The sequence below is a fragment of the Chiloscyllium plagiosum genome, unplaced genomic scaffold (genome assembly GCF_037043375.1).
Source record: "Chiloscyllium plagiosum isolate Xiang-an unplaced genomic scaffold, Cpla_swu_hap1 HiC_scaffold_4, whole genome shotgun sequence".
In the NCBI taxonomy this organism is placed as follows: Eukaryota; Metazoa; Chordata; class Chondrichthyes; order Orectolobiformes; family Hemiscylliidae; genus Chiloscyllium; species Chiloscyllium plagiosum.
The window spans coordinates 132574988-132595839 of NW_028270142.1; the positions used below are offsets into that span (position 1 = coordinate 132574988).

The window sequence follows — 20852 nt, forward strand, 5'->3', positions numbered from 1 at the left end:
TAGTAGAGGTGTGAATAATCAGGGGCATAGATTTATGGTGTTTGAAACTCACTACCTGAAAGGGTGGTAGAGTCAGGAACACTCAAAACTATTTAAGAAGTATTTAAAATGCCTCAGCATACAGGCCAACTGATAGAAAATTAGATCATAGCAGATAAGCACCTATTTCTGCAATGTAAAACTTCATAACTAGAAAGACAATGGTGACAGACGTAGGGGAACAATATCACCTGCAAGTTCTTCTCCAAGCCACTCACCATCCTGACTTTAAAATATATTACTGTTCTTTTAGTATTATTGATCCTGGATGCCACTTTTGAACAAACTGAAGCTGTTCCACTCCCCACTGCCTTCTTGGGGGGCATCAAAGGATGGATATTTAATGCTTCTCATCCCATAAATGAACAATAAAAAAATTAATTTTTGGACTTTTGCACAATTAGCTCAGCACTATTACTGTCTTCTCAGAGACAGAAAATCATGTGTCACAGAATGGCATATGAATTTAGCAACAATAGCAAACCTGATGGTTGTTTGTAAATCATTTCAGCTTTGATTATGTAAGCAAACAGCAAATCCATGCTTGGAAACAAATTAGTTTTCTATCCTCATCAATATAACATGCATAGGAAATACTTATTTTCACTGTAGGAACTGTGCAGACTTGATAATTGATACTAAGCTACCTAAATATATTCAGTATTAAGAATGATGCTCCCAATTCCCATTAAAACAAAGTTTCAACCTGCTTCCCATCACTATCCATTATGGAGTCTCAAGTCCTGAAAAGTTACATTTTATAGTTCAACTCTTACATTTCCAATTAACTGACTTGTGATAGTTTCCTTGTTGTAGTGCGAGAACCGTCATTGAGTTTTCATTTCTTTTCAAATCAAGTTTTGGTTTGGAGTTGTGAACTTTCAGCTAAGAAGTCTGTATAGTCTTCTTGTAATTTAAGGCTATCATCCTCACTATTTACCATTCCACCATTTTTTGTATCATCTGCAAACTTTTGAAAGGTAACTTTTGGACTGCGTACAACAGCTTGTGTTTATAAAAAAGAACAAACAAGCTGTTATTTGTATTTTTGAGGCCAGGTTTGAAAGTTTATTACAACTTGTTTCTTGCTAAAAAGTGATCTATAGATGCTTTGACTCCAAAGAGACCTAAACAGATGTCAGATGCTGAATGTTAACTGATATCTCATGGAGAGGCAGTTAGTCTGGCAGAGACAGATCAAAGTTTGAACTAGGGTTTTGAACTCTGTTTAGGTTAGATGGTTTAGGTCAGCTACAAGATAGGAGTTTGGTTGCTACTGGTTGTCCTCTCATTATCAAACTATTGAAAATTCACTTCGAAGAATCTCAGTTATAAGAATTAAATTATTATTCCTCAGAACCTACTGGAAATTATCCATGCATCAGTGTTTTCAGAAAACAGGCAGTATATAATTCCATATGCTGAATCGTGAGGATTGCTCAAGTCGGTTAGTTACATCACCTCTATTTTTCTCTTTTGATTTATCCCTTAACTATACCTGTTTGTCTGTCTGTCTTTGTGTGAGAGTGGGGGCTAGAATTAAAAAGGTTTGAGTTTAAATCTTAAAAATTAATTAGATTACCTCATTGTTTAACTTTGCCCTGTTAAAGTTATTGTGTTGTTAAGAAATTCTTAATACTTTTGTTTGGCCTATAAACCCGGGGCTTGGTATCAGTTATTCACAAAATCTGTTCAGGTTTTTCAAAACGTCTGGTTAGGAACCATTGGGGTCAATTGTGAGGGTTATTGAATATTTCAATTTTACTATGTTGTGAACACAGGGAAATGAACGATAATGTCACAGGGTGGCACAATCAGCCACCTCATTTATGGGGAAACTATTGGAAGCAATTCTGAGGGACAGAACATAATCTGCAATTGGAAAGGCTGGGATTACTCAAGAACAGTCAGCATAGTTTTGTTAAGGGTAGATCATGCCTGACAAACTTGCTTGAATTTTTGGAAGAGGTGAATAGGTGTGTAGATGAGGGCAATGCTTTTGAGGTGGTCTACTTGGACTTTGGCAAGGCTTTGGATATGTCTTATATAGGAAACTGATCGCAAAGACAAGAGCCCATGGTATCCAAGGAAATTTGGAAAACTAGATCCACAATTGACCAAGTGGTGGGAAGCAGAGGGTAATGGTCAAGGGGTGTTTTTCTAACTGGATGCCTGTCCGGTGAGGTTCCACAGGGATCCATGGTGGGAATCTTGCTGTTTGTGGTTTATATAAATGATTTAGGCTTGAATATAAGAGTGTTAATCAGTAAGTTTTCAGATGATCCAAAAATGGTGGAATGGTAAATAGTGAGGAGGATAGCCTGAGATTACAGAAGGATATACAGAGCTCGTCAGATGGACTGATCAATGGCAAATGAATTTTTAAAATTTATTCGTTTTGTGGAATGTGGGCATCACAGACTGGCCAGCATTTATTGCCCACTCCTAGTTGCCCTTGAGAAAATGGTGGCGAACTGCTCCAGTTTACCTGCTGTGGATTTACTTACAATACCACTAGGGAGGGAATTCTGGGATTTTGACCCAGCAAATGAGGAGGAACAGCAATGTATTTTCAAGTCAGAATGGTGAGTGGCTTGGAGGTAAACCTGAAGATGGTGGTGTTCCCATAATCTGCTGCTCTTGTCCTTCAAGATGGAAGTAGTTGTGAGTTTGGAAGGTGTTGTCTGAGGATCTAAAGTGAATTAAACCCAGATAAATGTGAAGTGATGCGCTTGGTAGTACAGACAAAGCAAGGGTACACATGATGAATGGTAGAACCTGGGAAGTACTGAGGATCAGAGGGACCACATGTACAGTGCTCCACTGAGGTAGTGGGTTAGCAGAATAAAGTGGTTAAGAAGGTATGTAGTATGTTTGCCTTTATTAGCTGAGGCCTAGAGTTTAAGAGCAGGTAGCTTATGCTGGAACTGTATAAAATGCTGGTTAGGCCACATCTAGTGTTTTGTGTGCCATTGTGGAAACAACATTATAGGAGGGATGCGCCTGGAAAGGGAGCAGAGGAGATTTACCAAGAGGCTGTCTGTGCTGGAGAGTTTCAGTTATGAAGAGAGATTGGACAGACTGGGATCCTTTTCCTTAGACGAGAGGAGATTGAGAGGGGACATGATTGAGATGTATAAAATTACAAGGGTCATATATAAGATAGACAGTAAAAAAGCCTTTCCCCTTGATGGAGGCGTCACTAATCAGGGGGCATCGGTTTAAGGTAAGGGAAGAAGGTTTAGAAATAACATGAGGAAAATCTTTTTCACTAGGAGGTGATGGGAATCTGGAACTCATTACCTGTAAAGGTGGTAAGGCAGAAACCTTCATAACATTTAAGAAGTATTTGGATGGGTACTTGTGATGTCAAGGCATAAAAGCTTTGGGCCAAGTGCTGGAAAATGGGATTAGAATAGTTAGGTAGTTGTTTTTGACTGGTAGGGATGTAATAGACCAAAAGACATGTTTCTCTGCTTTAGATCTCTATGACTGTATGATTTGATGTGGATTTGTGTTTCTGTGTCATAATAGTATCCTATCCTTGTAACACTGCATTTCCCATGGCTAATCCACCTAACCTACACATCCCTGGACACGATGGGCAATTTAGCATGGCCAATCCACCTAACCTGTACATTTTTCAACTGTGAGAGAAAACTGGAGCACTCAAAGGAAACCCATGCAGCCATGGGGAGAATGTGCAGACTAACCCTTGGCACTGTGAGGCAGCAGGGCTAACCATTGAGTCACTGTGCCACACACATTTTATTTTTGGTAACAATGTAATTATTCTGAAACTTTTCAAGATCTCATTTTGATACATGCCTCTCAGAATAAGGCAAATGTATAAGCAGTGTTTCCTTGACTCATTTGGTCTTGGGGGATTTGGTCTTCACTGTGGATTTCTTTTGCTTCCATTGTCACATTAGATTTTCACTGACATGAATTTCCTTGACACAACATCCTTATTTGACAAGTTAGCAGATGTTACAACTATTTGTAACATTTAGAAGGACAAAGGCACCAGATGCATGGGAACAGTATCAATTGCATCCATCTCCAAGTCAATACTGTTCTGACTTGAAAATACGTTGTGTTCCCTTAATCTTGTTGGATCAAAATCCTAGAACTCTCTCCTTAAAGTTATGGCTTGAGCCACACCGAAGAAGTTTCAAGAATGTGAATTGCCCACATCTATAGGCTGAGACATTCAGAGCAATTGCAACTTTTTTTTTGGGCATTTTATAGTTTTTTATGCCCTCAATCAGGAGGCAGTGACCTAGTCACGAGTAGTTAGTCAGAGTCCCCAAACTAATGATCTTGGAACATAAGATAAAATCCCACCATGGCATCTTGGAATTAAATAGCTCATCTTACTTCATGATGACCATGAAACCTGCAACAATTGTTGTCAGAACTTAATGGGTTCACTAATGTCCTTTAGGGAAGGAAGTTTGCCATATCTCAATTACCTGCAAGCCTAGACCCACAGCAATGTAGTTGACTCTTAACGAACTTCTGAAATGGTCATTGTTATTGTAAATTAGAATTACTAGTTAGTCTAAATGACTAAACATAACTTCAAATTCTAATTCTGATGAAGGGCCACTAGACTCAAAATACTTATCATTGATTTTCTCTCCACAGATGCTGCCAGACCTGCTGAGTTTCTCCAACAGTTTCTGTCTTTGTGTCAGTTTTCCAGCATCCACAGATCTTTCTTTAATTTTATTAGTCAAATTCTAATGATCTGTTGCTGTTCATGGAAAAAGACCCCATACTGGGTCACAGCTTTTTGGCTCAGAATTAGCAACAGTCCATATACTTAATTATGCAATACCACTTATGGTTTTGTATGTGTACATGTTATGCACATATCCAAAATAGGTTTCAGGGTTTTTTGCATTAGCAGCCCCCATTACAACACTTGTTTGTTCTGAGGCAAACATGCCTGAATTGGTAGCACTCAGGAATACCAAGCCACTTCTACATCCCTGTTAATCCCTGTCCAACTCAAGCATTTCCATTTCCCAATCCCTTTTTCTCAGTTAACCGAGGACTGCTGCTGAAAAAGCTGCAATTGATCTTCCAGTCATAGAGTCATACAGGACAGAAACAGGACTTTTGGTCCAACTTGTTCCCGCCAACAAGCTATCCTAAACTGATTTAGTCCCATTTGCCAGCATTCGGCCAATACCCCTCTAAACTCTTCCTATCCATGTACCATCCAGATGCCTTTTAAATGTTGTAATTGTACCCACCTCTACCACTTCCTCTGGTAGTTCATTCCATATATACACCACTTCGGTGTGAAGTTGCTGTGCAGGTCCTTTTTAAATCTTTCCTGGGAAAAAGACCTTGGCTATTCACTCTAGCCATGCTCTTCTAGATTTTATAAAACACTATAAGGCCACCAGTCATCCTCAAATGCTCCATGGAGAAAAGCTCTAGCCTATTCAGCTTCACCCTATAGCTTAAACCCTCCAATCCCGGCAACACCTTTTGTGAACCCTTCCATGTTTAAGAAGATGTATATTAGGTAGACCAGAATTGAACACGGTACTCCAAAAGGGTCTCAGCACTGGTAAACTACCTGCTATTGTCCATGACTTACTGGTTGGCTGATAACAAGGCTTGAGGCTTTAAACCCTGAAATATGAACTCCTACAAACCATGCACCGAACATATGTTGTTAGCAAAAAAAGTAGTCTGAAGACCATTGAGAAACTATAAAACGAATAAAGATTTTTTGGAACTAAAAATGCATGTTATGTATCTGAGCTCAGTTAACTTTTGAGATATACTGCACTATTGTGACAGCCTTCTGCTACTGTTGTACAGAGTTGAAAGCTTTTACACAAGCTCGTGAAACAATTACACACCATCTGATTAAAATGCAATATTTAAAGTGGGTGGAATCTTATTAAGATATTGAGGGTCTCACTTACCAGGTAAAGAGAGATCTATACTGCCTTTTTTGGGCAAGGACTGCTGAGCCACAAGTCAATCAGGCATCGACGTGGCCATTGATTGGCCTTGGCCTTGAATCAAGACCCTAGGTGGAAGTCTTGCTGGCCCCTGAGTGGGCTCTTATGCTCAGCAGTGGCCTGCAACTCTTGTGTTAGCAGCGCCAAAGGGAGGCATAAGCGGCTGCTGATAAAACACTAAGTTTCAGGATCATGGATCAAACCAAGCCACAGGGAGATGGGGAGGTATATTTTTATGATAAACATTTGTGTGAGAAGGGTGTGAGGGCGTAGTCAGTGTGGACTGGTGAGGATCTCACAGGCACCCCCTCCCTTTCCTAATCTCGACTCTCTTAACAAGGCAATTGATCTGATCAAGGGGCACCCCCCCCCCCCACCTCTCACGCCTCACCAACCCCCTCCCCTACTCAGGCCCTGGTGAAAACCTTTCACAGAGCCATACAAGCTAATTGGCAATAGACTGCAACTGAGAAAAGAACAGCAGCCGCAGGATGCAACACTTCAGTGGCCATTAATGGCCTCAGTTGGAAGAAGCTTGAACATAGCCTTCCTCCTTCAACTCAATTCTGGTTTAGGTGATAAGGCAGAGGGGTTCAAGTATGCCATCATCCCATCTAATTCCTACCTCTCAGCTCACCATCAACGAGACCAAAAGGTCATGCCCAATGTTCCAAATAGTTCAACATTTGAACATTTAAACTCTATTAAAGGACAATCAGGCCAGTTTAAGATCTGCATGATTGCTTAAACACATCATAGAATTTTAAGCATCTTGTAACTGCATGCCAGGTCTAGGTATACTTTGGCGTCACTTAACATCCTCAAAATCTGGTCATGTCAATTGAATCAACTTACATTTTTTTTGTTAGGACAAAAAAAGTAAAATGATAGAAACAGATATTTCTGAAGCAACTACCTGGACAGACTATCACGAGAAACTATAGAATCCGTGCTGTCCATTCTCTCAGCACCGACTTCCTGGTTTCCTTCACGGATAGTTAAAGCAGCACATCTGGCACCATCATCATTTCTATCCAGTCCTGACTCACGTGAATTGTGCATCTTCATCTGGTGCTTGTAATAATTATGGATACTGTCACGACACGGAACATTTCCCTACAGTCAAGTAACACATAAGATGATAATCAATCAACTATGCAGGATCAATTTGCAATGAACAAGTGTGGAGAAATTAAATTTTGGTTAGGAATGGATTATCTTTATGAACTACATTTTTTGAATCTCAAAATGAGATATGAGGCAATTTTATTTGAATAAAGAGACAGAGTTATATATTGGGTTACCCTAATTTTGAGGCATGGGTTTGTGGTTTTTAATGTTCACATGCATGGATGAACTGAGCTGGGAGACATCACATTTAGTACATCCATGTCATGTAAGTGGTTATAGCATTTGGACAAAAAAGTCCCACATTGCTGATTGTCTCTGTGCGCAGCATGACACCCTAATAGCACAGTTCACAAACTACACAATAGGACCAATCCCATCCCTCTTAATGGGAACCTACACAGAAGAACATTGCTGGAACTTAAATAATGACAAATTGAAAACAGGAGCACAGAGATGATTGCAGGCAACATAGAAAATAGGACCAAGAGTAGGCCATTCAGCCCTTGAAGCCTGCTCCAGCATTCAATATGATCACGTCTGATCATTCAACACAGTATCCTGTTCCTTCTTTCTCCCCATATCCTTTGATTCCTTTAGCCCTGAGAACCATTTGTAACTGCTTCTTGAAAAATACAATGTTTTGGCCTCAACCGCTTTCTGTGGCAAAGAATTCCATCGGCTCACCACTCTCTGGATGAATACATTTCTTCTCATCTTCGTCCTAAATGGCCTAGCTCGTTTCCTTAAACTGTGGCAAATGGTTATGGATTCCTGATCACTGAAAACATCCTTCCTGCATTTAACCTGTCCAGTCCTGTTAGAATTTAATTGCTTTCTATAGATCTCCCTTCATTTTTCTAAAATCCTGTGAATATAGTATTGACTGATCCAACATCTCTTCTGAGGTTGTACTGGAGGCATTAATGTTGAGGTTCGGAGAGATGCTACAGTTCCTTGGGGACTAAGAGACCCTCAAGGTCCACAGTCAAAAGTGAGTAGCAGTAGGTAAACAGGAGTGTCAACTCTTGGAACCTGGACTTGAGTTTCTGCAGCAGTGCGACAAGAAATCTAATGATATATCATGGGCTGGTCAAAATTAATCAATCTTTGCATGATATACCATGCCCAATATATCACTAAAGTCTTACACTGCTGCTCTAATCCCAGCTGATACTAATTCTAGAAAAATCAAATTCCAAAGTGAAACATATCATGTTAGGTCCAAAGTTTGATTCTCAGCTGTGGAGATCAATTTCTAAACACATTCACGTGAGACTGCTTTACTAAAACATTAATTAAACAAAATCTGAACTATATTAAATGGGACAAAAATATTTCGAAGATGTGAATATAGGAAGTACGGTTAGTCAGTTTGCAGATGACACCAAAATTGTCGGTGTAGTGGACAGCAAAGAAACTTACCTCAGAATACAACAGGACTTTGATCAGATGGTCCAATGGGCCGAGGAGTGGCAGATGGAGTTTAATTTAGATAAGTGTGAGTTGCTGCATTTTGGAAAGGCAAATCAGAGCAGGACTTATACATTTAATGGTAAGGTCCTGGGGAGTATTGCTGAACAAAAAGAATTTAGAGTCGAGGTTCATAGTTCCTTGGAAGTGGAGTCCCAGGTAGGCAGGATAGTGAAGGAGGCGCTTGGTATGCTTGCTCTTGTCGGTCAGTGCATTGAGCAGAGGAGTTGAAAGGTCATGTTGCGGCTGTATTGGACATTGGTAAGACCACTTTTTAAATACTGTGTGTAGTTCTGGTCTCCCTGCTATAGGAAGGATGTTGTTAAACTTGAAAGAGTTCTGAAAAGATTTTCAAGTAATATTGCCAGGGTTGAAGGGTTTGATCTATAGGGAGAGGCTGAATAAGCTGGGGCTATTTCCCTAGAGTATCAGAGGCTGAGGGGTGACCTTTTAGAGGGGCATGGATAAGGTGAATAGCCAAGGTCTTTTCCTTGGGGTGGGGGAGTTCAAAACTAGAGGGCTTAGGTTGAAGGTGAGAGGGGCAAGATTTAAAAGGGACCGAAGGGGCAACTTTTTCATGCAGAGGGTGGTGCAAGTATGGAATGATCTGCCAGAGGAAATGGCGAAGGCTGGCACAATTACAGCTTCTAAAATGCATTTAGATGGGTATATGAATAAGAAAGATTGAGAGAGATATTGGCCAAATGCAGGCAAATAGGAATAGATTAATTTAGGGGATCTGGTCAGAATAGATGAGTTGGACCGGTGTCTATTTGTGTGCTGTACATGCTCTATGACTCTATTTTATTAAAGACATTAGAAAATCACTCAGCTCCTTTTATTTCAGCATCCTTAGGATCATCCTACCTCAGAAAAGAGTTCCACCATGTCCACACAGGCTAATAGAGTTGAAATCTCACTGGTTAGCACTGCTGCCTCACAGCACCAGGGACCCGGGTTTGATTCCAACCTCGGGCGACTGCCTGTGTGGAGTTTGCATATTCTCCCCGTGTCTGCATGGGTTTCTTCCAGATGCTCCGGCCTCCTCCAAAATCCAAAGATGTGCAGGTTAGGTGAATTGGCCATGCTAAGTTGCCCATTAGTGTTCAGGGATTGTGTGGGTTGCATGCATTAGTCAGGGCTAAATATTGGATAATAGGGTAGGGAAATGGGTCTAGGTGGGATATTCTTTGGAGGGTCAGTGTGGACATGTTGGGCTGAATGGCCTGTTTTCACACTACAGGAATTTTATGTTAGGGTTCTATGTTAGAAATCAACAAACTGTCAGCAAATTTCTGTGCAGTCACTAGCAACTTTGTATAGTATTTCTCCGTGAGACATCTAAACAAGCTGCAAACTAAAATATACTACTGGTTTAATTTCAGTACGTGTTCTCTGACTCCAGTGTCCAGCAGTCCTTCACTGTCTGACATACGCCACATTAACTAACTGGCTTTCCAGATTATTCAATTTTCTCTATCAAGCTCTATAGTTAAAGAAGGCACATCTCCTAATAGTGCAGTGTACCCACTGACATTCCGTAGCTCTATTGCTGAACCGAAGGTAAACAAAGTTACCCCTGCATCTCCTGAATTCTCTAGAGGAGAGTGTTGTCTGCAACATGGGCTGACTACAACAGAACATGTAATATCCAACAGCACTGAAAATTTTGAGGATAATGGGATGTAGTTTATACTCTTTCTCAACTTTCAGCGCATCCTCATCCTGCTGTCTGGCATGATGAGCAAGCCACTGTTGATACAGTCATGCAGCTTGTACTTTTCATCTTAACAATATCTTTGTTTTCAACAATCAGCTCTGAGTTCCTACTTTCACAAGCCCAAGAACTGCTACCAACCCAAACTAGGCAGGACAACAATGAAGTGAGACAAAGAATAAACAAACTGCTGAAGAGGCCCTCTCACTTGATTTAACATTTGCAGTCATCAGCACGGAAACTAGTATACAGTAGGGATCCTTTCATATGGTGAGCCATATGGGCACAAATGGACTGCAGCTCAATTAGGGGTAAAGGATGGTTCATCAGTTCATCAGGAGACAGATTACAGATGGGTTGAACTGCAGAGAATTCAGACGAAGACATTGATGTGGTGCCATATAGAAGAGTATTGATGGGAATGCTGGCTACACTGGTTCTGCTGTCAGGTAGCCTCCCAACACTATCAAAGAACATGAGGATGTCATGCATTATCCTGACTGAAGGTATGGAGCATACATTGGCCATCTACAGCGTCTACTTAATCACCTTGTCATGCTGCGATACTGCGGCTTCTGAATGTGCCCCTCACCTCAGAGATAGAGTCATAGAATCATACAGCACGGAAACCGACCTTTCGGTCCAACCAATCCATGCTGACCATAATCCCAAACTAACTTAGTCTCACCTGCCTGCATTGGCCCATATCCCTTCAAACTTTTTCTATTCATGAACCCATCCAAATGTCTTTTAAATATTGTAATTGTACCCGCATCCACCACTTTCTCTAGAAGTTCATTCCACAAATGAACCATTCTCTTTGTAAAAAACATTGCCCCTCATTTTTATTTTAAATTTTCCCCCTCTCACCTTAAAAATATGACCCCTAGTCTTGAAATCCCCATACTAGGGAAAAGAACACAAGCCATTCACCTTATCTATACCCCTCATGATTTTATAGACCTTAAGAAGGTCACTCGTCAACCTCCTAAGGTTAAGTGAAAATGTCCCAACCTATCCCGCATCTCCTTATAACATAAATCCTTCATTCTTGGCAACATCCTGGCAAATCTCTTCTGAACCCTCTCTAGCTTAATAATATCCTTCTTATAATAGGGTGACCAGAAGTAGACACAGTACTCCAGAACAGCCCTCACCAATGTCTTGTACAAACTCAACATAATGTCCCAACGCCTATACTCAAAGGTCTGAGCAATGAAGGCAATTGTGCTAAATATCTTCTTAACAATCCTATCTACATGTGATGCAAACTTGAAAGAATTATGTACCTGAACCCCTTGATCTCTCTGTTCTACAATACTACCAAAGGCAATACTTTTAATTGCACAAGTTCTGCCTTTGTTTGTTTTACCAAAATGCAATACCTCTCGTTTATCCAAATCAAACTCCATTAGCCACTCCCCGCCCATTGATCCAGTTGATCAAGATCTCTTTGTAATCCTTGGTATATTCTTTACTGTCCACTATACCATTCTGGTGGTTTCCGCAAACTTATTAATCATGCTTTCTTATTCTAATCTAAATCATTTATATAAATAACAAACAAAAGTGGACTCCGCACCGATCTAGATTAGATTACTTACAGTGTGGAAACAGGCCCTTCGGCCCAACAAGTCCACACCGACCCGCCGAAGCGCAACCCACCCATACCCCTATATGTACCCCTTACCTAACACTATGGGCAATTTAGCATGGCCAATTCACCTGACTTACACATCTTTGGACTGTGGGAGGAAACCGGAGCACCCGGAGGAAACCCACGCAGACACGGGGAGAAAGTGCAAACTCCACACAGTCAGTTGCCTGAGGCGGGAATTGAACCCGGGTCTCTGGCGCTGTGAGGCAGCAGTGCTAACCACTGTGCCACCGTGCCGCCCATGGTGGAACATCACTGGCCTCCAGTTCAAGAAACAACCTGTGGGAGGAAACCAGAGCACCCAGAGTGGCATAGTGGTTAGCAGTGCTGCCTCACAGCGCCAGAGACCCAGGTTCAATTCCCACCTCAGGCAACTGTCTGTGTGGAGTTTGCACATTCTCCCCGTGTCTGCGTGGATTTCCTCCGGGTGCTCCGGTTTCCTCTCTTAGTCCAAAAATGTGCAGGTTAGGTGAATTGGCCATGCTAAATTGCCCATAGTGTTAGGTGAAGGGGTAAATGTCAGAGGAATGGGTCTGGGTGGGTTGCTCTTCGGAGGGTCAGTGTGGACTTGTTTGGCTGAAGGGAGAATGCGGGTAAGTGGAGTTGAAATGCCCATCAGCCATGATTGAATGGCGGAGTGGACTCGATGGCCTTACTTCCACTCCTATGTCTTATGGTTTCCATACTGTAAGTTATCTAATCTAATCTTTCATCATCGCTCTCTGTCTCCTGCTATTAATGTATTTCGTACCAATTGGCAAGTTCACTCTGAATCCCATATGAACTAACTTTACTGATTAGTCTGTCAGGTGGAACCTTGTCAAAGACTTTACTAAAGTTCAAGTCTATTGCTCTACCTTCATCAATGTGATGTGATGTCGTGTGATGACAAATGCAACAGAAATTCTACCCTAATAGTTACTCTTATATGGACAAAAGTAACTGTTTCTAGGCTAAACAATTATTAAAGCCAGGCATTTGGTATGTGAATTGCAACATATGATTATCCAGTGCTTGATGTGACTGATGCAGATGACACAGAAGCCTTCTACAGGCTTCTCATCTCCAGACAGAAAAGTGGAATTACCGCTTCAAATAGAACAGGCACGATCTCATGGAATGGCAGAGCAGTCTTGATTGATTGGTACAATATCCTCCAACTCCCCTTATTTATTATGATTCTATGATTGTGACACACAGTTCAATATTAAACAGACTATTTCAAAACTGTATGTACAATGTGGGGTCAGCATTAATTACACTAGCTCATACCTCAGGACTCATACCTACCATTCACATGCTCCACTTCAACCTCACACACTTATCATGGCAGCAAACCTCACCTTGCAGTTTTTAGATAGCTATTCAGCTATGACAGACACAACATCTAATCATATATCAACAGCAAGGGACAACAGGCAAACCTACATATTTTCACTCCATTGGAGGAGACAGTTCTTTGTCTTACTGATGCAGCCATCATTGGGACAGTAGAAATCAATGTCACTTAGGTCAATGGGATGATGGTGTGTTCCTACCTTATGCGATTTTTGAAATCCCAATTACCTTTATCCACAATTGGTACGATGTGAAGGATGACAATGGTGGAACCATGCACCTCTTTTTTCCCACTTGCTTACCCTTCCCTCACCTCAACCCTGTCCTTCTATATCATTTCATGTATGCAAAACTTATCACCTAGCCTCCCAGTAGTGTATAAAAATGAAGGCTTAGAGGCATAGCACACCTCTGAGAAAGAGCTGCTACTATATGATTGGACACTTACAACCACCATCTTAGATACTGGCACTGCATGCACTGTTGAATACATCAAAGATGCCAGATCTGCATGTGGTGAGCCATCATGCACTACGGCGAGGGGAAAGTTACAGTATGTGTGCCAGCTCCCCAGTGGGCAAGATTAGATGCTGTAGAGAGTTCAGATGGGAACTTAATTCGGTTGGCATACTGGTTCTGCTTCAAAACACAGCATCTTGATTTGGGACTGCATTGCTGTTCCATCACTGTTTCTGAGTCAAACCCGAGAACACCTTTCGTAAAAGCATATTGCATATACCTAACACATGGACTGCAGCTGTCAAGTCAAAGAAATCTACAGTACAAAAAGGCCCTTTGGCCCATCATGTCTGTGCTAGTCAAAAACAACCACCTAACTATTTTGAATTTCCAGCACTGGTCCCACATATGCCTTGACATTGCAAGTGTACGTCTCTGTTCCGTATACACACTTTTAACCTTCATCTTCAACAGTACTGACTCACCATATCTCAATGTTATCATGTCTGCAGTTTGATTTCATCTTTAGTTTCATTTAACCTCTTAACAAAGTTACTTTCTTTTAGATACTAAAGATAATGAAGTCCAATAATCTGCAAACCAATATCCCTGCAGATCCTTATTTCCCTTCATATCACTCTGACTCCACTCTTTCTTCTAATCTGACCTTTTGCTACATATTACATCGAATGTTCCACTTTCTGACAATGAATAGTCTGTCCTTAGCATAGAACTCAGCTTTATCTCCTCACAACTTCTGATCTTGAAATGTCCATTTTGGCCAGCAGTCCTCTCTCTGCTCAGCCAACCCTTAAAACTCTTGCAAGCATTTTCCTTCCACCTGATCCTCTCCTTTTGGTCTCTCACCTTCTTTTGTCTTTTCATTGAGAACTGCCATAATGCTAATTGCTATTTCAATATTTCTGCTCTCGTCATTCAGTCGAAGCCATTTTTCACCAGTTCTGATGAAAGGTCATCAATTTGAAATATTTATTCTGTTTCTTTTTTTGGAACTGTTTCCTGACACAATTATATTTCCAGCATTTTCCATTTTTATGTCAGACTTTGTGGTGAACAGTGAACTGTCATGTTGATGATTTTGCAAATTACAGTCTAAAGGATTTGGTATAGAAATTGAGGGGCACAGTGATCTTAACAGTCATTGGCAGAGTGTCATCATCCTACTCTGCAGCTCAGTCACATTTGAGAAAGTGGTGCAGTTCTGATGCAGTGCAGCTACTTCAAACATTGTTCTGACTGAGGTACAAGTACAAGAAGTGCTCTGAACACCCATGTTAGTAGGCCTCCTACAAAAGGTTTTCCTCCTCCCCTCTGTAGATAGTTTTGTCTTTATGCTGTTGCTGCTCCAATTCCCTTTCATTCCATTGGCCATAGGTTGAGGGCAAATCATATGCTTAGAGGTCTTTCAAATTCACATTTCTTCCAAAGGTCCAGAAATAACTCTGTAATATTCTCCAGCAAAGTACTTACATTTATACTGCACTGCAAAAGAGAGTCAAAAGCAACTCACATGGAAGTTGAGCTTCAAAATATTGCAACGGTATTTCTCCTTCAGGTGAGTACAAAATCAGTTGTGCATGGAGGGTGTTATTATGGTGGGCAAGAACTAAAATGACACATTGCATGCCAAGCCAGCATTCAGGGCAACCTGAAGCTACAATTCATCCCCTCTGCCAGCTTTTGATGCCCAGATGGAATGTCTGAGATGTCACCCTACAAAATGGAAATCATTATTCACTGTGCCAGACATTGGCAAGAACGGATTACCCTCCCTTTATTTGTGTTCTTTCGGCAATAACATGGATTCAAATTCTGTGGCTTATATGTTTCGAAATATGTAAATGGCTTACCCTGTTTATGCTGGCTAATTCTCAATTAGAGGAAATAAAACAAGAAACATTTCTTTTTAAATTTAATAGATAGTATGATGTTAGATCGTAATTTCAAAATATTGTTATTACTTTTAGATCTAATGTCTGGTTGGGTGGAAAAAGGGTTCAAAACAATTCCTGACTTTTAATCTGATGATAGCCACAAAGGATAATCAGGTACTTGATATAGGCTGCCAGGAAGTTTGGTAGACATATTGGACTCATTTTTTGTTTAAAAAGAATGGAATATCTGAAACAGCAAAGTGAAATTATGAAATAAATAGAATCAAAGGCCTTCATGATCTTGTAAGCTGATGGGTTTTGATGTAATAGTACAAGATACTGTGTGAGCTAACCTGCAGTCCAAAGGCTTAAATAACTCTACTTTCACAGTCTTGTTCAAGACTTTCCCTTCCCACATTGGTCACCTGGATTGCCTCACTGACAGGTGACATGCCTCAGGGTAGAATCCTGCTGTTAACCACCGATCTGGTTGAAGCCTGCAGATTTCTGTGGCATGCTACAGAGGCCAAAATATGGCCCTAAGATCATCATGAACAAGTAAACAGAGTGATGTTAAACTGATTTTGAACCTGTTTAGTTACTGGTTAAGAATCATCAAATAGACTAATAAGAGATGGTGGCCAACATTCCTGCTTTATTTTTCTTCTGAGTGGACCTCTGAGGTCTGTGCATGGCAGCAACGTCCAGAATAAGAAGTCAATGCTGTGAATGGTATTGGCATACTAATTGCCATGTATGGACCCTTGGAATGACTGCACATCTTGGAGTGAACACTGGGTGTGGTGTTGTGGACGAGTGATGTAAAATCCTGAGCTAAATGTTCTGAGGACATATGTTTGAATTCAAACATGGCAGTTGGTGCAATTTGAATTGAATAATACCTGAAATTAAAATGCTAGCCTAATGGTAGACATGTAACATTGTCAATTATTGTAAAAAATTAACTGGTTTACTAATATCCTTTGGGGATGGACAATTAATTTGGCCTAAGCAAGTGACATGCACATTATGTGAATGAATAAAAAAAAATTGGGTAATAGTCATACATTGGGTATAGTCAGGATATTAGGGTGTAGCATTTTTGAAAACTTAGTTAAAACTTTTAATTCGATAAACACAATTTTCAGAATGATGATTGCAATATTCCATACCTTCTTTACTTCTCTCGTAAGCATACATCTTTCTATCCTCAGAACAGTGGATATATCAATGCATTCCTTTGAGATTGAATTTAGCCAGTTTGTAAAACTGTCCACCAGAGCCAAGAAGAGAACCCACGTGAACTTCAGAAGATTAAACACCCGCTTGATAACATTATCTGAGAAAGAGGAGGAGAAAGATTATTAGAGATAGATAGATAAGAAACATATGGATGAATTCAGCCTTTCCACCATGGAGTACAAGCAAGGACTTTATAGAGATGGGGCCTCAAGATTTTCTATCCATTGAAATGAATAGAGACTAGGCCAATTAAAATTTAAAGCTGGGATTGGTATTCTTTTGGTTGAAAACAGCATTGAAGGATCTGAGCTAAGACAGGTGGATAGAGTCAAGGTAGAAACCAGTTCTGATCTAAACGAATGCCAGAACAGATTTGAGTTGTCGATGTTCCTCAAATGCGACAATCTAGAATGAGAGGTCATAATTTTAATGGTTAACAGATTTAAAGTAGAGATGAGGAGAAATTACTTCTCCGAAAGAGCTGTGAATCTGTGGAATTCACTACCTCACAGTATGCTGGACGCTAGGACACTGAGTAAATTTAAGGAGGAGATTGACAGATTTTTAATTAGTAATGTATTGAAGAATTGTGGTGAGTGGCTAGGAATTGGAATTGAAGCTGATATGAGATCAGTCATGATCGTATCAAATAGGGTAGCTAACTCAAGAATTGCCTATTTCCGCACATAGTTCTTACGTTCTTGTGAATGGTCAACTCTTGTTCCACTGTAGATAGAAAAAGAGGTATGCTGACCACTATGCATGAATTGAAGATATGCAATCCCTCATCTCAGTCAGGGGAACTAACTCACAAAACACACTCATGCTGCTGTTTTTAAATGTAACTAGGAAACAGGCAACAGCTGGAGTTTAATGTGCACCAGTGCAAGATTGTATGGGACAGTGAATGTGAAATATGTGCAGACGATTGAAGGGTCCCATAACAAAACAATGAATAGGATTTCAGTTCAACTAATACTTCTCTGAGTTATAGAATATACAAAAATATTAATCAGGAATTTCGTTGGAATTTAATGATATCTATTTGAAGGAAGTTATGTCAAACTGCTGCCACTTAATGACCAAGCCAATTTAGAATACTGTCTTATTATTGCAGGTGATGACTTTTCAACAACTGAAATTTCATCCACCCAAAATGTTAACTTTGTTTTTGCTTCCTACTGCCTGACTTGCTAGGGATTTCTAGCATTTTGTCTTCCATAAAGTTTTCATTATCCACATTATTCTATAGTTAGAATGCTGCATATAATTTTGTTTATTTAATAACTAAACTACATAAGATATCCCAAAACTATAACAATAAGAAAGATAATGGTCTTACATAGCGGTCCAATATTCCAGTTTGGGTTGAAATCTCTATTCCCAACCAAGATCAAACAACATGTTGCTATATACCTTCCCAGAAATTTTCAGGACAGACTTCCCAGGATTAATTCCAAAGATAGAGGTCAGCAAATAATATAGTAACACATAGTGAACCTTTACAGAAAACATGGTACCAAGTTATAGCATTGCAGGTAGTTCTTCTATAATGTGCATTTTGTAAGTGTGATTTGGCTGTAACACTATTTGTGAATTGCAGATTTTTTTAATTATAAAGCAAACTCCTGTTTGTTGTTGCAAGATTTCACCCCCTGTATTACAAGCTGGCTGTGACTTATTCTGCTGGCGCATCTATTGTAACAGGTTGTTATCTGTGTGTGTGTATTTGATTGCTTCTATCTGCAACTAAAGTAGGGGAAGTGAAGAGTGGAATATTTTGCTGGAATGCTTACTAGGATCATGCACGGAGTTAGGGGATTGGGGCCGAGGGAGCGGGAAAAGAAAGAGAGAGAGAGAGAGAAAAGAGTGGGAGCAAAAGAAGTTGCAAATACAGCGAAGTCCAGTGAGTGTTGAAGAGTAAGCAGGATCTTTTGTTAAACAGAGGCTCAGATACTGGCTATCTGGAGCTTAAACACATGGCGACTTTACAAGAGGTGTATGTCTGTGGAAGGGGGGAGGTGTGAAACTAAGGACGAATCACTGGCAACACTCATCTCTCCCCACCCCACCCATCCCCAAGTTATGCCTGATCCAAGTTTACCCAGTCTCCATTTCAGAAGGGTGGGGGCATGATCTAAGAGTCTCGGCTCCTCATTCTCTCCGAAACCCGAGACACATCAACATTTTCAGCTATTCAGAGCACCCCAGCAGCCCTTTAGCCACCTCCCTCAAAAGAAAGGAGATTTTACTTGTGCAAAAAAAAACTTCCTAAAGTTTCACAAAGTTTAATGGCAGACAGCAGGTAAGTGGGCTAAGTGCAGAATGGAGGTAGTGAGGTCTGCAGATGCTGGAGATCAGAGTTGAGAGTGTTGCTGGAAAAACACAGCAGGTCAGGCAGCATCCGAGGAGCAGAAAAATTGACGTTCCGAGCTGGAAAATGATGAAAGGCTCTGACCAGAAACGTCAATTTTTCTGCTCCTCGGATGCTGCCTGTCCTGCTGTGTTTTTCCAGCAACACACTTTCAACTAAGTGCAGAACAGGCTAAGTGGTAGGAGGGAGATGTGGGGGTAGGGTGGCAGTTAACTGATGGAGGGGCTAGAGTGGTAGCTGGGTAAAAGGGTATGGTACCCAGTGTGTGAAGGAGCAGGGTGGCAAGAGGCTGGGTGAGGGGTAGGGAGCAGGTAGATGCCTGTATGAGAGATCTTTATAACATGGGGTGACCATTGTATGCTGGCCATCACATGGCCCTCAAGATAAAGTTCAGGCCATGGTACATTGAAATCCTCAAGGATAATGCCACTTGTTACAGGCATGAGCAAAACACCGCTATCATAGCCTGAAAACACAATGCTATAATATTAACATTATTATTCTGAGTGAGACAAGGTGGGCAGGTCAAGGCCTATTCAAGGAATAAGGTGGCAGGTACACCTCCTTCTGGAAAGGTAATCCAGAAGAACAAAGCTGATGACTTGGACTTGCCTTCACCAAAAGGTTGATCATCTTTATGGGATAAATAATACCTCATGACCTTCGGCCCACCTTAATTCAGAAGATGTGGACCATAGTTGTCAGTGCATGTGGCCTGACTTTAAAAATAATGTATGAGGCCAAAGAGGAATTTGGCACCAACTTTCTTCAGTCATACAGTCATAGTGATGTACAGCACAGAAACAGACCCTTAGGTCCAACTCGCCAACTCTGACCAGATATCCTAAATTAGTCTAGTCTCATTTGTCAGTATTTGGTGCATTTCCCTCTGAACCCTTCCTATTCATATATCCATCCAGATCCCTTTTAAATGTTGTCTCTGTACCAGCCTCCACCACTTCCTTTGACAGCTCATTCCATACACATAACCTTCTGCATGAAAAGGTTACCCCTTGGGTTCTTTTAAAATCTTTCCCCTCTCACCTTAAACTTATGCCCTCTGGTTTTGGACTCCCCACCCCCCTATCCCCACCCCCGGGGAAAAGACCTTGGCTATTTACCCTATCCATGCCCCTCATGATTTTATAAACCTTTATAAGGTCATCCCTCAGCCTCTGACGCTCCAGGGAAAATAGCCCCAGGAGATTCAGCCTCCCCATACCGCTCAAACCCTCCAACCCTGGCAACATCCTTGTAAATCTTTTCTGAACCCTTTCAAGTTTCACATAGCAAAGAGACCAAAATTGCATGGAGTATTCCAATAATGGCCTAACCAATGTTCTGTATAGCTGCAACATGACCTTGCAACTCCTATACTCAGTGCACTGACCAATAAAGGCAAGCATACCAAATGCCTTCTTCACTATCCTATCTACCTGTGACTCCACTTTCAAGGAACTATGAACCTGCACTCCAAGGTCTCTTTGTTCGGCAACACTCCCAGAATCTTATCATTAAATGTAGAAGTCCTGCTAAGATT

The 20852-nt window shown here is 40.8% G+C and overlaps 1 protein-coding gene across 2 annotated transcripts in view; it reads right to left on the minus strand.

Moving 5' to 3' along the window:
- The window catches only part of LOC122548766 (piezo-type mechanosensitive ion channel component 2), a 782240-nt gene that overhangs the window by 92384 nt on the left and 669004 nt on the right, over positions 1-20852 (minus strand). For both annotated transcript variants that reach the window (XM_087986703.1, XM_087986702.1), the window contains 2 exons: positions 16869-17035; positions 6946-7145 (listed from right to left, as the gene is read on the minus strand). In XM_087986703.1, the coding sequence (XP_087842829.1) occupies positions 6946-7145; positions 16869-17035 (367 nt within the window). The remainder of the gene's footprint in view (positions 1-6945; positions 7146-16868; positions 17036-20852) is intronic.